Source organism: Aythya ferina (genome assembly GCF_964211825.1).
Source record: "Aythya ferina genome assembly, chromosome: 3".
Classification (NCBI taxonomy): Eukaryota; Metazoa; Chordata; class Aves; order Anseriformes; family Anatidae; genus Aythya; species Aythya ferina.
Genome location: NC_140298.1, coordinates 58,272,255 through 58,287,048, shown reverse-complemented (window position 1 = coordinate 58,287,048; position 14,794 = coordinate 58,272,255). Strand labels below are relative to the sequence as shown.

The following is a 14,794-nucleotide window of genomic DNA, read 5'->3' as shown; positions in this document are numbered from 1 at the left end:
GGGTGAGAAGGGCTTGGTGACCAACGTGGCGTGGGGGTGCCGGCCCATGCGGCCACAGCTTGGCAGTCTGTGCGTGGTGAGGATGAGCTGCAGCCACCTGCTGATGTTTTGCCATCAGTCCCTGTCACATTCAGACCGCAGGGCTGGGCCAGGCAGGTCTCAGCTGTCAGCCAGCAGTCACCAGGGGCTACTCCAGCATGTGGGGTGACAGAGATACTGGCTACACTGCTGCCTTCCCTTCTCAAGGAAATCACCTGGCCAAAACAGAACACCTCTTCTGCTACAGTGTACAAACTGACAGAAAAACTGGAGAGCTGAAGCTCTGACTAGAAGGGAATCCATCTATCCAAAAAAGCCTGGAACCACAATCTGAAATTTTACAGAATTTACAGAAGTTCACAAAATTGAGGAAGGACGAAGGAAGACAGAAAGGAATCACTCCGGTGAGCACATAATGAATGAAAAGCTATTGAAAACAGCTGTGGTCAAAGCACTGCTCCAGGAAAACTGATGTTCTGCTGTTGGACAGTGGTGTGGTACTTCTACAAACAAGGTCAGTAGGATAGCTGCAGGTGGCTTAGCGTGTAGGAAGAAGTGTTTCATCTGTAGCTACACGTTCTGTGGTTTCTGGGTAAGCGTGACCATCTCTATTTCGAAACTTTCTTCCAAAGCACTCACAGTGACAGTGGTATGTTTACTTGCTTCTTTGATGTAAAGATTCCTTTCAAGGGCAGGACAGTGGCAAAGCTGTACCCAGCTTTACTGTGCAGAGTGGCAAGCAGCAGCTCAACTTTCAGCTTCGTTCACACAAATCACTTACCTAATTCTCTAAGTAAAATGAAATTAGGGGAAGAGAAAAAATATATTTTAAATTCCTTCACAAGAATTACATAGTTTTAGATAACCTTCCTAGATTTACAACCCAGAAGTCTGCAGGAAGATTCAACAAACTGCTGCTAGATATACAGGCAGACACGTCTTCTTAAGCGAGGTCTGCTATACGAGAAATAGCACTGGCCAAGGCAGTGCTTTGAGATCATGCTATCTGCTCAGCAAATCTCATCTCTCATCATAAACACTATGCTCATAACAGAAAAGAAAGCACTCTTCTCGTTTTTATAGCAGCTCTGATTCAAAACAACTGTACTGTTTGACTTAAATGGCCAAATTTCTGTGCAGCTTCTAGATGTAATGTTACACTCACCTCCTCCAGAAAACTTGTTGGAACTTGTGCTTTTTAATGGAAGGGGGAATAGGGAAAGGTGGTAAGTGAAAGTGACAGCCTCGGACCTAGCCATCTTTCCACGAACACACGTTAAAGGGGAAGAAACGTGAATTTTTGAAGGGCAAGTTGAAGTGAGAGTGCAGGAGAGATCTGGCTCATAAACATACTGTGGACAGAGAGGAGCTATCTGGCTCAGCTGGAGCCTCTCCACTGCCTTGTTGGCTTCTCGTTCCCCTCTCTGCTCAGGCCCTGAGATACAGACTGGTTTCACAGTCTCAGCACATTCACACTGCTCGAGAGGTCCCAGCTGACTCTGTGCTGTGCATCTCACAGTACGTTCTGCCTCTGTTCCTTCTTTTCCCCCATTTATTCTTAGCTTTGTTCTATTCCAGTGGTTTATACTATGCTGTTTGAAAAGATGGGACCTCCACAAGGAAAATTCAGTCCACACAAATTTCACTTCTCAGCAAAAGAACTTAAAACTTCTAGGCATGTTGCTTACCTCACTGTCCACTGCAACCATTCCTAAAATTATAATTTTTCAGAAAAACAAAGCTGAGAAAAATTCCATAGCACTGCAGATGACAGCTATGGCAATTCAGCTGTCTATTAATGCTCCCCAGCATCCTATTTCTTCTCCAGCCTTTGATGGCTTCGAGTGCCTTTTTTACACGTGCAAAGGAACCGCACTGAACAATGAAAATAATTTAAAACAAAAACAATCTTTACATTCCTGTTACTTGGCCAATCTGTGCTTTTTGTGTGACTGCTTCAACCATGTGATTTCACACTGTGTTATGGAACACTGCCCCTGTATAGCTATACGTTAAATCACATTTAAGTTGAATTAGTCATGTCCTGCTCAGTTTGGTGTCCCTCTAGACCAAGGCCCCCAGTCTAGTCCCCCAAATTTTGGTAGAACAGTTACTTGTTATTTCTACACTCAGATCTTCAGTTGCAATAGAAAACTTGGCCACCCTACTAAATCCTTTATAGCCTTCCCTGTCCCATTAAGGAAGGGATTCTTTTTCCTTTTTTTTTTTTTTTTCCCCAGCAGAAATTACTGACCATCAAGCAAGGTATCCCTTTAACCAGACACTGCAGAAATAGTCCCTTCTTCTTCCTCTACTCTGCTGCAATGGGATTAAAAACATAACAGGCATACTACATCAGATCAGAGCTCTATAAAGCTGACCTAGCATCTGTCTTAAGATAATGCCCAACAGTTCACACACAGATGAAATCAAATCAGAGGAAGCATGCAGTGGCTGCCTTCCCCTGAACAGTCTCTCAGCATTGGAAGGACTTCCCTTCCTCCCAAGAATTGATCCAGTTGCTTTCCGAACCTACACAACCTTTCACCATTTACAACCCCTGCAGCAACTGTGCAGCACTGAGTATGTGGTGCCTCTTTTGCTTGTTCGGAGAGTTTCTGTACTCACTTCCTTATGCTTTGACATTTTATGCTTTGAACTGCTGCTTCAACCCAGTAAACTGAGAGGCATTTTCAAAAAAAAGTGAAGCAGTATAAAATGCATGTGCTGATTGCAAGAGTACCCATGTGCAACTGCAGCAGAGGGGCAGAGAGACCAGCTGAGGGCACCACCGTCTTGAAGTATTTCCAGGCCTGCTACAGCCCACTGTCAGGGCTCTCGGGCATTCACATTTCCAACCTGGAGCAGCATCCAACATCTTCAGCCCCTCTTGACACCCGGCAAAATTTTAGATCAGACCTCCCCAGGTCCCTCAAGCCAATACAGTCAATGCATCTGTTTCCCCTTCAGATTACTGGCCAGTCTCTTGTAGATATTATAGAGATATCCAACAGTTTGGCTGAGTATAGTGGGAAAAGTACACTTTTTTTTGCCCCATAAATAAGCAAAGTAAATGTCTTGTCACTCCAAGTTTAACAGACTGTATCAAGGCAAAGTTTGTAAGCCATGTAACAGGACCTAGGGAAAAACACCATGAGTTCTTGGCATACAAACATTTTCATAGATGGAATAAAGACATGATATAGTGCACATCTGGGAGCAAGTACTCTCTATAGCTCACATTCATCATTTAAAAACTATGCTACTCCAATTAGGAAAGTTTTTACTTGGCTAATTAGAAAAACAACCAAGCAGCCAAATAAATAAAACACATTTTTCACTGGAGGAGGGGTTTCAAAGGAGACAAATGTTAATAGACCACAAGTAATTACAAAATTTCAGTGAACCAACTAAGTAAAGGATATTGGACTGCAGACAAAAAAGGAATAATGATGAAAAAGATAGGAAACAATCCTGGCATGACATTCTTCTGTTGAGCAGTATCTTTTTAAATTATTTTTAATAGAAAACAGAAGCAGGTAACAGTAACTGAAAGCTAAGAGCAGAACAAAAAGATTGCGTATGTGCTAAATGCTACGAGTAACATCAAGCTGCACGTATGACAGCTGGATGGTCCCACTCGTGGGCAAATACCTTGTTGCTCCAGGGAACCAAGTTACAGCAGGCGCTAATGCAAGACTGAGAGATGCAGTCTAACAGACTAGACTGTTGAGTGAGACAAAAAGAAACAGAGAGAATGAGTGATAAAAAGGGAAAGAAAGAAGAATGAGGAAAAAAAAAAACACACACACAAAAAAGACAAATATATTTCAAATACACAGTGTATACATGTCAGAATATTAGGGAACTAGAGTTAAAGTGACATCTCAATACATCCTTGGCACTAGGAAAACAGACCAGTATGACGGACAGGAATACTTCCCAACTAGTGTCACCAACAGTGGCATGTATGAGCGGACAAAGGAGGACACTAGTTGCTGTACTGAGATGTAAAAGCCAGATAAACCAATTTAATTGCCAACAAACTCAATTAGGATCAGCAGAAGTACACTGAAGTGGAGCTTGGTCTATGCTCCAGCAATACCACTTACTGGAACCAACCTAAGAGTTAAAGGGTAGTTCCAAGGACTTCGTTGTATACACACTAACACTCTGAGAATTCAAGTTTCTGTTTTCTACTTATGTTGGCTTGGTTTTGGGTTGAGTTGCTTATCCCTAGTGGTTTTGCTTTGCAACAGCAAATGTTCTGCTTCTCTGAAACATTTTCTAAGAATCACTGCAAACCACGTGTTTTGTAGTATGAATATTACCCTCTGGTGATAAACACCCACCTCCACAAACAAGAGACTGTTTGTAGATATAGGTCTTCTCTTGTGTGATCTAAACCATGGTTTCAAATTATGTCTGCAGTGAAGACAGAAAAGTGCAATATCTGGCTATGATAAACTTAAAAAAAATAATTTAAAAAGTTGATAAAAAAAGAGTAGGGAAAGGCAGTTTCCTCTCTGGAACTACCATGCAGTAAAACATAGTTTTTCTGTAAGTTGGCAAATATGTCAACTTAGAAGTAAATGTACAAACAGTAAATAGCTATTCATTCATCTATCATTATTCTGCTATTCTCAAATTTCAACTTGTAAGTGCTGCATGCACAGAATTTAAATGTTGGCTTTCTTGCATTGAACAGACAACAAAGCCACAAAGCTTTCATCGAGCAGTAAGGAGTTCGCATTTTGAATCACGGGATTTTGGTGACCTCAGCTCCACATTGTTACTGAAGAACTCTTCTGACATCTGAAAGATGACTGTCTCAAGGCATAAGATTTATGAGAAGCACTTGGCATTTTACCAGTGGAATTATAATTCCATTTCAGAGATCTGTTAAATGCTCATTTATTTAAAAAAAGTAAAATTTTACCCCCTTACATAATGTAAAGTCAATTAAAAAAAGACACTAGGTCAAAGAACACCACAAAACACAGAGTTTTACAACAAGAAGGCAGTATCATGCTGCAGTTTACAAGGATCAGCATCTTCCTAAACTGCAAATAAGAGCAACAGGGTTAAGGTTAAGGTTTTGAGATAATCACTCATGTGAATGGCTAAAAAATACCATATTTATATTCTTTGTAATGTTACTTTTGTTTTACATGTGCAGCTGGGCCACATGCTGCAGAGCACTGGCTAAGGCAAGTTGGTTATATATGTATTCAGAGAGATATATATGCAGTACCTTAATAGCAACAAACAGTTAATACTTTTTCACCAGTGAAAACCATAATTCTATTGGTTTCAGTAAGGTTTTGCAATTTGTCGTTATAATACAGCCCACAGTACTAACATGCTTTACATTCTGTTTGCTGCTAGTAAATACCACACAGAGTCCAACAGGATGCAACAACACTCCCTGCCAATACACAGATATAAAGCAATCAAAACCTGGATTAGAGAACGTACATATTCCACAACAATTTTTGTTATGTGATTAAAAAGCATGGAGGATAGAACTGAAAACACTGTACCCTTTAAACGGAGTTCTCAGGATCCTTTAATTACAGACAGAATTATTTGGTCCATGCTACACAAAGCACCTGTGGCTTAGTAACAGCTCAAAAAAATATACATTCTGCTACAGTTAAGGATATCCTCCCACTATCCAAGCAACATTTTGTGGCAAAGTATTCTAGAATATCTATCTCGAAAAACCCAAGAGCTCCATCATTTCAGCTCCAGCATTGGACATCCAGACTCCAGAGCATCTCACTGTCTACCCCAGCACTAGTATCTTAGCCCACAGCACCAAAGTTAGCCAAGGCTTGTCTTTTGGAGCTCATAGGAACAACAGAATAAGGTAAAGACAGAGGAGCAAAACTTCCTTTCCTCTTTAGAACATGAACACAACTTACAAGTTTTGTAATTGAAATGTATATAAATTGATGTATACAAGACACTTCTGCAACCTTCTTAGGATTTTTGCTCAGCTGTCCCTTCTTTCTCTCTTTATTTGCTTATTTTCTAAACTCTAAGTAAGATAAATATCCAGGGAGTTGAGAAGTGGGCATATGAACACGAAGCAAACTGAAACAGAGAAGGTAAACCCAGCTTATTGGGCCATCCTTCATTCTTCTGGATGCCTTTACACAAGCAGTTGTGATCCAATAGGACAAAGCCTCTACCTGATGAAACTGCCTGTCTGTATTAGAAGAGCAATTCAAAGTGTGCATGTGCTGCTATTTCCAAGTGAGTACACTGATGGCTGGTTAATAGCTCTCCCTGGTACTTGAATATAAGCACATAATTAGTTTCAAAACAGTTACCCTTACTGGACTATCTCCTCCCCCTCCCCAAACACTACCAAACTCATTCTGCCTCTCACATCTTTATCACGTCATATGATGACTTTATATAAATTCATGAGTAGAACTGGGATTTTTAAGAGACCAGGGAAGTGAGAGGACCTAATACCACTGCAATTCAAAAGAACAAGCATCTTTACGACCTTCTGGCAATTCCACCTTATTTGAATAATATTATTGCAGGCAATTAAACTGCAGCAGACATACATTTTTTCCATTATTTTGCCCCCCATCATTACCTTTTGTTCAATTTCTTCATAATCATCCTGGTAACTTCCACAGATTGCACTGGAGGATGAGGAGAAGGTGGGGCCCTGAGAGTAATACTGAGAGCTCCGGTAGCCATCCCTCCGCAGCTTGTCACACTCTGCCAACAGACAGGGAAAGAGGAAATCAATGTATCACCAGAGCCACCCCTGTCTACACTTCACGTACAATGCACTTACAAACGTACGTTTTACTGACAGTATTTACCATGCATTAGCACTGTCTGTCCCAAGTAATGAAACACAAAGTTGCATTTCTCATTTTTTTAATCTATATTTCCACCTCTCTACATGTGTTATGTATGTGTGCCCACACATAGCGTGTATACACGTGGCTTTTATTTAAATCGAGAGATGGAAGAGCTTTGGAAAGACGACTGAAATTGATTTATTTGTTGGGGGTTTTTTAAGTGAGATCTGGCTCGGTGTCTTGACAGATGGCAGCATCTTGCAGGATGGGAGACGGAAGCATGCGTGTAACACCAGGGTCTCGTTTGCCAGGCCGGTAGACACCCATTATGCGCTCTGCACTTGAAATGATGATGTTGCTCACTACTCACGCACCATCTGCTAAATAACTTTGGCACTGACCACTTGTCTTGTCTTCGTGCCTGCAGAATAGACCATTTATTGTGATTTTGGAAAGGAATGCGAAGCACAGGGATCTCAAAATCTCATGTCACTGCAGAGCTCAATGTGATAAGCAAAGAGCTTTCAAAGTTCAGAAAGAATTCAGAACAAACGTGCATGCCCGCTCAACACAGCCAAAATACCAGTCGGCACCTCATCCCCCCGCCAAGTTTTCCATAACCATCCTCCCGCCTCCTAATTGATATTCAGTGCGACTGTGCTAAAGAACAACAGACGCCAGAGCATAAGGAAAAAATAAATGTTCAAGATGCGGCAACCAAACTCATCAGCCCAGTCAAACCGTTAATTTTGCGTTTCCAGAGACAGATATCTGAATCTGATGAAAGATGAGGAAAGCAAAAAGAAAAATAAGTATCTGTTACATTTCTATCTAAGGAGCTGAGATTTCTGCACAATATATGGGCATAGCACAAAGTGCTTTTGTCATCACAAACTGGAGAAAGATTTTCTGTGACTGTATCATCTGTCTCCCTACCTTGATCTTTTTAATACCTCTTAAAATGGAAAATATGCAATGTTTATTTTGAGGGAAACATTTTAGAGGCTTCTGCTTGCCAAATGATTAACTGGAGTTATGACTTGCACCGTCAGCATACATTTTCTCTGTTACATCCATATGCTCCTGAGACCGAGGACTGTAGGACTCCACGGTGGTGGTTTAACTGACCTCGAGCAACCACAGCTCTGTGATGATTTAATCGAGGTGGATTTCCCTGCATGTGAAAATGCACAAGAATGCAAGTATGCGATTTGATAATTAGCCATTTCCACTGGAGCCAGACGTACGTCCTGGCCTATCGCATGCTTCAGCATGGGGTCAAAAAGGGCTGTATGGCATGAACCTGTCACTGCTCCTTCAGTTCAAGGCCCACAGGTGGTGGTGGTGGGTTCTGAGACCCCGATCAATTCCTACAGCTGGGCAGCGGAGGGTCAGTAACCTCACTCACCTGTCTGGCACGTGTGAGCGTGTTGACACCGCGCACATCTGGCAAACAGCTGCCGTGCTCCAGAGGGGGGTGAGAAAAGACTGCCAGCAACCGTGGTAAAACAAATTCTTCCACCCCCTCAAACCTGGCATTGGATCAGCAAGACCCAGCTCTTAACACCCACAAATGGGAGCACCCTGACAGGCCGATTTGTTGGTTTGAGCTACAAAGGAGCAGGGGTAAGTGGGCTGGGGCAGGATGAAACGGCACGAAGGCTTGAATCAACTTGCAGCAGGGGCTAATGCACTGAGCTGTCAACTTCGGCACCACAAGTTTTGCCTTCAGATCAGTCACTCATCACCACAAACCAACACGAAGAAAACCTAAGAGGTACATGGGAGTGAAGTTATTTTTCTTCTCACTGTTGGGATGAGGCCTCAGGTCCTTACTGACCACTTCTGCAGCTCTCCAACACCAGGCATTACTGGATGGATGCCCCAAGAGCCACGGGCTTTTATGGAGCATGCTCTGGTATTACCTGCTTAACCTTATTTATTCTCTTAACCAAGGAGATGAAGATGATGAATAGCATACTTCATGAAGCCCAAAAGATCTCCCTGAACTATTGAGGAAGACAACACTGAATGTCTGAAGACCACAGCAAGTTCAATGAGAGAGCTGACAATAAAACAGTTTATCAAGCTCACAACCTTTGTTAGTCCACAACACAAGATCCAAGTAACTTCAGAAGCTATTGCAGTGATGTGGCTGCAGAAGCCAAGAGAATTGCTGCAGATTGCTGAAACAAACCACCACAAAGGTGACTTATCCAAAAGAATAGCTTCTTTATTTACTTAGTGTCACAGTACATTTCACAGCACAGCAAGAAACACATCCTCTAGACGGCACCTGAGGCCAGCAAACCTCATCAGAAGCTTCAGAGAGAGATCTTTTACTTTACTTTGCAACAGCCCAGAAACACAACAGGAGGTCGATCAACCAGTACAGCTAATTGAAGTTATTGTCACTGCCACACCAAGGGTAGTAACTTCTATCTGAAAACTATGCTAGCCGAGGAGTGCACACACCATCTAATCACTCTCATAAGGTGCACATGGTCTTCTGTAAGCAATCAGCTTTCTATTTTTCAGCTAAATATTTTGTAGTTACATATATATATACACATATAACCTGGAAGAAATACTCTAAGAAAAGTTCCAGACACGGATCCTTTTTCCCAGAGGGGCAATACCTTGTCCTAGTCCCACAGCCCCATTATGCAAACAGAGAGGAGCACTAGATACTGAGTTAGTGAAAAAGTTCCTACAAATAAGCATGCTATTTCAGAGATGTCTGAACACATAACAAAAGAAGAGAGTCAGTTCTGGTTATTAATAATCTTTGGTTTTAAGCATGTGACAGTACATTAGTGCTAGCTGAGCCAGGGATATGCACAGTCTTGTACCCCATGGCAGGGCTGCCATCACTCACATTATCCAATACACAAAAATGTGTACAGGCTTTCCGTAATTTCTGCCTAAAAACTGCCAGGGCAAAACATGGGAGACTGCATCAGGCAGGACACAAACAGCGACTCCTAAGGATACGTCTGCCTGAGATCAACTCAGCAGCACATGCACAGCAAGCTCAAAATATGCCCTGTGTGCTGCATTATCGTGCACAGATCTGAACTGTGCAATAATACTATTTTGCCCCAGATGAACCGGTTTTGTTACACAAACAGCAGCCTTTTGCCCAGGAAGACGAGGAAAGGCCCTTGGCTTGGCAAGTGCAACGGGTGGCCACACTGGGTGATGTCATGGTACAAAGGCTGAGCTACGTCCCTGTTTTTCCCCCTTCATTAGCTCTGGGGGCTAAGTGCAGAGGTGCTGTGCACAGACTTCCGCTGCCTTCCAAGTGTTTTTTTCTGACTACATAGAGTTTTAAGTTAGTTCTTGTCCTTTTCCCCCTATACCAGTGATATATTAAATGTCAAAACTTCTGTATTATAAGTATTGCTTTAAAATGACTGTAGTCATATTACGCTATAATATAATTTATCCCCACTTATGTGACTAAATTAAACCTTTCCTAGAGAAGAAAATTTTGCCTGAGGTTGAGTTTTGCCGTTCACAGGGTGGTTTTAGTTAGGCATGAAGAAAGTGTGTGGGAAATGTGGTTTAAAACCTTTTAAAGACTCCCTCATCACTGTCACAGTTGTTAGAGCATGGTAGATAGGATATTCAGGGGATGCATGACAGGAGAAAATGTGTTAAAGCTGTCAGTGCCCATACCATTACATCTGAGTTGCTGCCATATAATCAACCCCTCATATGTCTCCTCGGCGTTTCATTACTGCAGAGTTCACTAAATCCCTGTGTAAGACACCAGCACGCTAGGGATGCTTCTCACCAGCAATATGTGAGCTAATTGCAGTTCCCTCTTCCAAAAGGGGCAATTTGCAGGCAATAGAGCTGAGTGCAATGCTGCACAAGAATTTTGAACCATGAACACTGGATTCAGTGCTGTTGTGGAGCTTAACGAGCTTTATTAATTCTTATGTTTTACTATTTTTGGCAATACTTCTGTAGGACAAGGTCTGAAGGTCAGACTCCAGCTGAATAACTCAAACTCTCCAGTAAACCCTTCTGGCCTCTGTGGCATGCAGTCAAGCCAAGGGTACAAAATACCACCAAGGCCTCTCAATCCTGAAGATCTCTTCAATTTACACTAGGAACTTGCATTTAATTCCGTTTGACCCTGAGCTGATAACACACAGTAGCAAGTCTCGCATACGTGAACTATTTACTGCTTTTCAAACAATTTGAAACCATATTCTTACACGAGAATTTGAGTCGCAAATCACCTGAGTGAACAGAAGGCACAGCTCAGACACCTCATCCCTTCATTTGACATGGTATTACTGTGAAAAACCAGGATTAACGAATACCTTGTCTGCTCAGTCAGATGCACACAGTGTATTGCTCCATGATGCAAGAAAGATTGTGTTTTCTGGGAGAGGACTGGATGTGTGGGGCCTTTTCCTCTCCTTTGGTAACATTTCTTATTTCATACTTGCAGAAATTTTCCACGAAAACTCGTCACAGTATCTTGGAAGTTTGCATGAAGCAAAATGCACTGCCCTGCCAGCAACAGAACTGGCCAGAGGGAGACAGCTTCTGAAAACAACCCTAATGTATCTGTAAAAATATTTTTTATTGTAACTGTTCAAAGCTGAATGTCATGTTTTCAGAGGCTTCTTCAGAAAACTGCTCTTCTGGCAGCAGGTGAAAGGCCTGGGCCCTCCCTGCGTGGCGCAGCCCCAGCCATAGTGCAGGGCCACAGCTTCCTGCCACCACAGCCAGGCCCAGTCCCCGATGCCTCGGGCCTGAACTTGTAGCTGTCACTTGCTAAATTAGTCCTAATGAGATTACGCGTGTTTAGTACGGCTCACGTGACTGTTGCAGGATCAGGCCATAAGCTCTGTAGGTGTCTACATCCACACGAACACACATGCTGTCACAATTAAAGAGTTTAACAAAAATAAATCCACCTGTCTGTGTTTCTAAGTATTTATTAGCAACCACTGTTGTCTTGAACATTAAACGAGCATGATATTCACAATGTACAGATACAGCATCAAAGCTATTCAGACATCTAAATAACTTACTTAAAGTAAATAACTTACTAAATAACTTACTTAAAGTAAGCACCTATGTAGGTACTCATTGCTTGGGTTGAGTGACAAAAGTCTGAAAGCAAGGACAGAACAGCCCTGAAACACCTGAGCTGGCCTCATGCCCAAGGAAGAAGGCCTGGGGACCAGTTGCTAAAAGCCAAAGAAAAAACACTGGATGGATCAGGGGCAGTTTAATGGAGGAGGAAGGCACCACACACCCAGCTGTAGAAAGGGAAAGGCCATGGTGTGGAGGGCGAAAGGGGAGCAGGCAGCATGCGCTCCATGTGCCTTCGCACTCCTCGGGGTTGTCCCACTGTGAGCAAGGGCGAACAAGAGACACGCTGACAGCTGCATCTGCATGCCTGAAAAATTACCTCCACTACGTTCAGGGTGACTTCTTGGCAGAGCCCCTCAAGTTGTAACTTGTGTTTTGTAGTGGGTGTTTTTTTTTGTTTTTTGTACTAGAAAAAGGCTACTATCTGCAAGAGTCAGCTAAACTGTCACCTACAGAAACAAATCTGCTGACTAGCATATTAAAATACATTTATCCATTCACTGCACGTATCACTGGAAAACTACTCCCTCAGGTCAGATTTTTTATTCCCTTTTTTGCTTTAGGCATTGCAGCCATTCCCTTCTGTAAATACACACAAACCTCCTTCCTCTAAGCCAACTACAAACACTGTCTTATACAGACAGACTACAGTACAGCATACATTTGTCTTACATAAATACACTTTTCCAAGAGAGTGAAAAGTGTCTCGAGAAACAAACTTTTAAAAAATAACACATTACTTTATATATCACACTGCTCTTTAATAAACACAGTAATGTAATATATCACTGCTTTCTGTTTTAGGAGAACTTTTTGTTTTCAAGCTGATAAATAATTGCATGTAAGTTTAATTTACTTCAGGCACGTTTTGAATTTGTTTTTCCAGCTGAAGTGAGAAAACTAAGACCTCATGGGTTTGTGAGGGACAGGACTGGGTGTCAGAAGACCTGGCTTCCAGACACGGGATTTCTGCTGTCCAAGTGAATCCCCTCAGGTTAGATCCAGGCAAGAGCTGTACATCTGTAGACAGACATGACACCACCTAAATTTCACAGATATACCTCCTAAATGCAGAGTCGTAGGGGGTATCTACCCTCTGCCTGCAGCACATGGGCACATTGAGGCACTGGGATAAAGCCAGCTAAGGAAGAACCCGAGCTGCCTTACTTCGGGTCCTCTCCACACAAGTAACAACCAGTGCCTGGTACAACACTGCGGACATCTCTCTCACAAGGAGCAGAAGAATGTAACGGGGATTTCAACATCTCCACTTCTGAGAACTGTGTGCTTGTTATCCAATGGTTGCTTAAAGTAAAATGCCTGAAAGGATTTTTCAGTAGATAGGATTTAAAATTATTTAAGGGTGAGATGAGCTCCAGACGAATATCCAGCTTACTCGTGGCATGCTCTATTAGGCAAAAAGGCTGCTGCCTTAATTATAACAGGCACAGCTACATGTTGTGGGGGACTGGTCACACTAGTGTTATACTGGAACATGCCCTACAAAACTGGGTCCCCTTTGGAGGGTGTTCCTGCCTCCCTGCCTACTTTCTGAACTGCAGTACAACAGGGACAAAGATTCTGGACTACACGTGAAGCCCAGTTAATAGGAAATTTCAGGAGGTAACTTTTCAAGATAAAGAGCTTGCTGAGAATGATCAGTCCTGAAACTGTAATTAAAATGAGACGCCCTAGTTCAAAGGTCTTTTCTGGTTAGTAAAGCTAGCAAAAGTCACTGACTTTCACTCTGAGCCTCTTTATGTGTCCCTCATTTACAAACCAGTGATAAGAATGCACAACTCTCTTTGTGTGGATGAAACAGCTTGTATAAATGTAGAGCTGTACAAAAGCAATCTGGTTTTCAACAAAGATCTCATGCTAAATATGACTTTAAAAAAACAGCTCAGTTTAATTCCAATGCAGCATCTATTTTTGTCCCTAAATCTAAATGAGGCAGACAGCTTGCCTCTACTACTTTATATTCCTCCCAAAACTTCATTCAGCTTGGATCAAATCCCATTTCTCTTAAATGTATAAATCCCCATATCATCTGCAGAACTTGAGTATCACAGGGAGTGCTTCTATATCAAAGCTTTAAAATATGCTGTAAAGCCACAGCAACGATGCACTTGTGTATCAACTGAACTGTGACCAATTCTAACTGTAAAGCAAGTTCATGAACTTCAGCTGTGATATATCCAGTGTGCTGGTTTGTTCAGACTCCCGTTTTAATAGGTCAGGAATTTCAACAGATATATACTACCATGCCAGATCAGCTGAAAAAATTTCTGCTTAACAGTTCTATCTAGATGCTTTGGCTAATACCAGCATTTTCCAGTCCATCTACCTTCCTTATTATTCACATCTCTTTCCCCAAAATGTAATTTGATAGTGCTATTTCTAGATTTGTATTTTTACAGCATCACAGAATGGCTGAGGTTGGCAGGGACCTCTGCAGGCCATCTGGTCCAACCCTCTACTCAAGCAGGGACAGCCTGAGCGGGTTGCCCAGGAGCACACCCACGTGGCTTTTGAAGATCTCCAAGGAGCGAGACTCCACCACCTCTCTGTGCAATCTTTGCCAGTGCTCTGTCACTTGCACAGTAAAGAAGTGCCTGATGTTCATACGGGACCTCCTGTGCTCCCGTTTGTGCTCATGGCCTCTTGTCCTGGCACTGGGTGACACTGAAAAGAGCCGGGCTCCATATACATACAAATACATATACAAAAGCATAAAACAACCCTAGAGACAATCAACACTGGTACCCAACAGACTTCTTTCACACGCAAGTGTTGTATGA

At 42.3% G+C, this 14,794-nt stretch overlaps 1 protein-coding gene across 10 annotated transcripts in view; it reads right to left on the bottom strand.

Annotated features, from left to right (window-relative positions):
- Positions 1 to 14,794, bottom strand: part of NHSL1 (NHS like 1) — a 168,310-nt gene that overhangs the window by 26,161 nt on the left and 127,355 nt on the right. For all 10 annotated transcript variants that reach the window (XM_084514672.1, XM_084514671.1, XM_084514673.1 and 7 more), the window contains exon 3: positions 6,656 to 6,783. In XM_084514672.1, the coding sequence (XP_084370798.1) occupies positions 6,656 to 6,783 (128 nt within the window). The remainder of the gene's footprint in view (positions 1 to 6,655; positions 6,784 to 14,794) is intronic.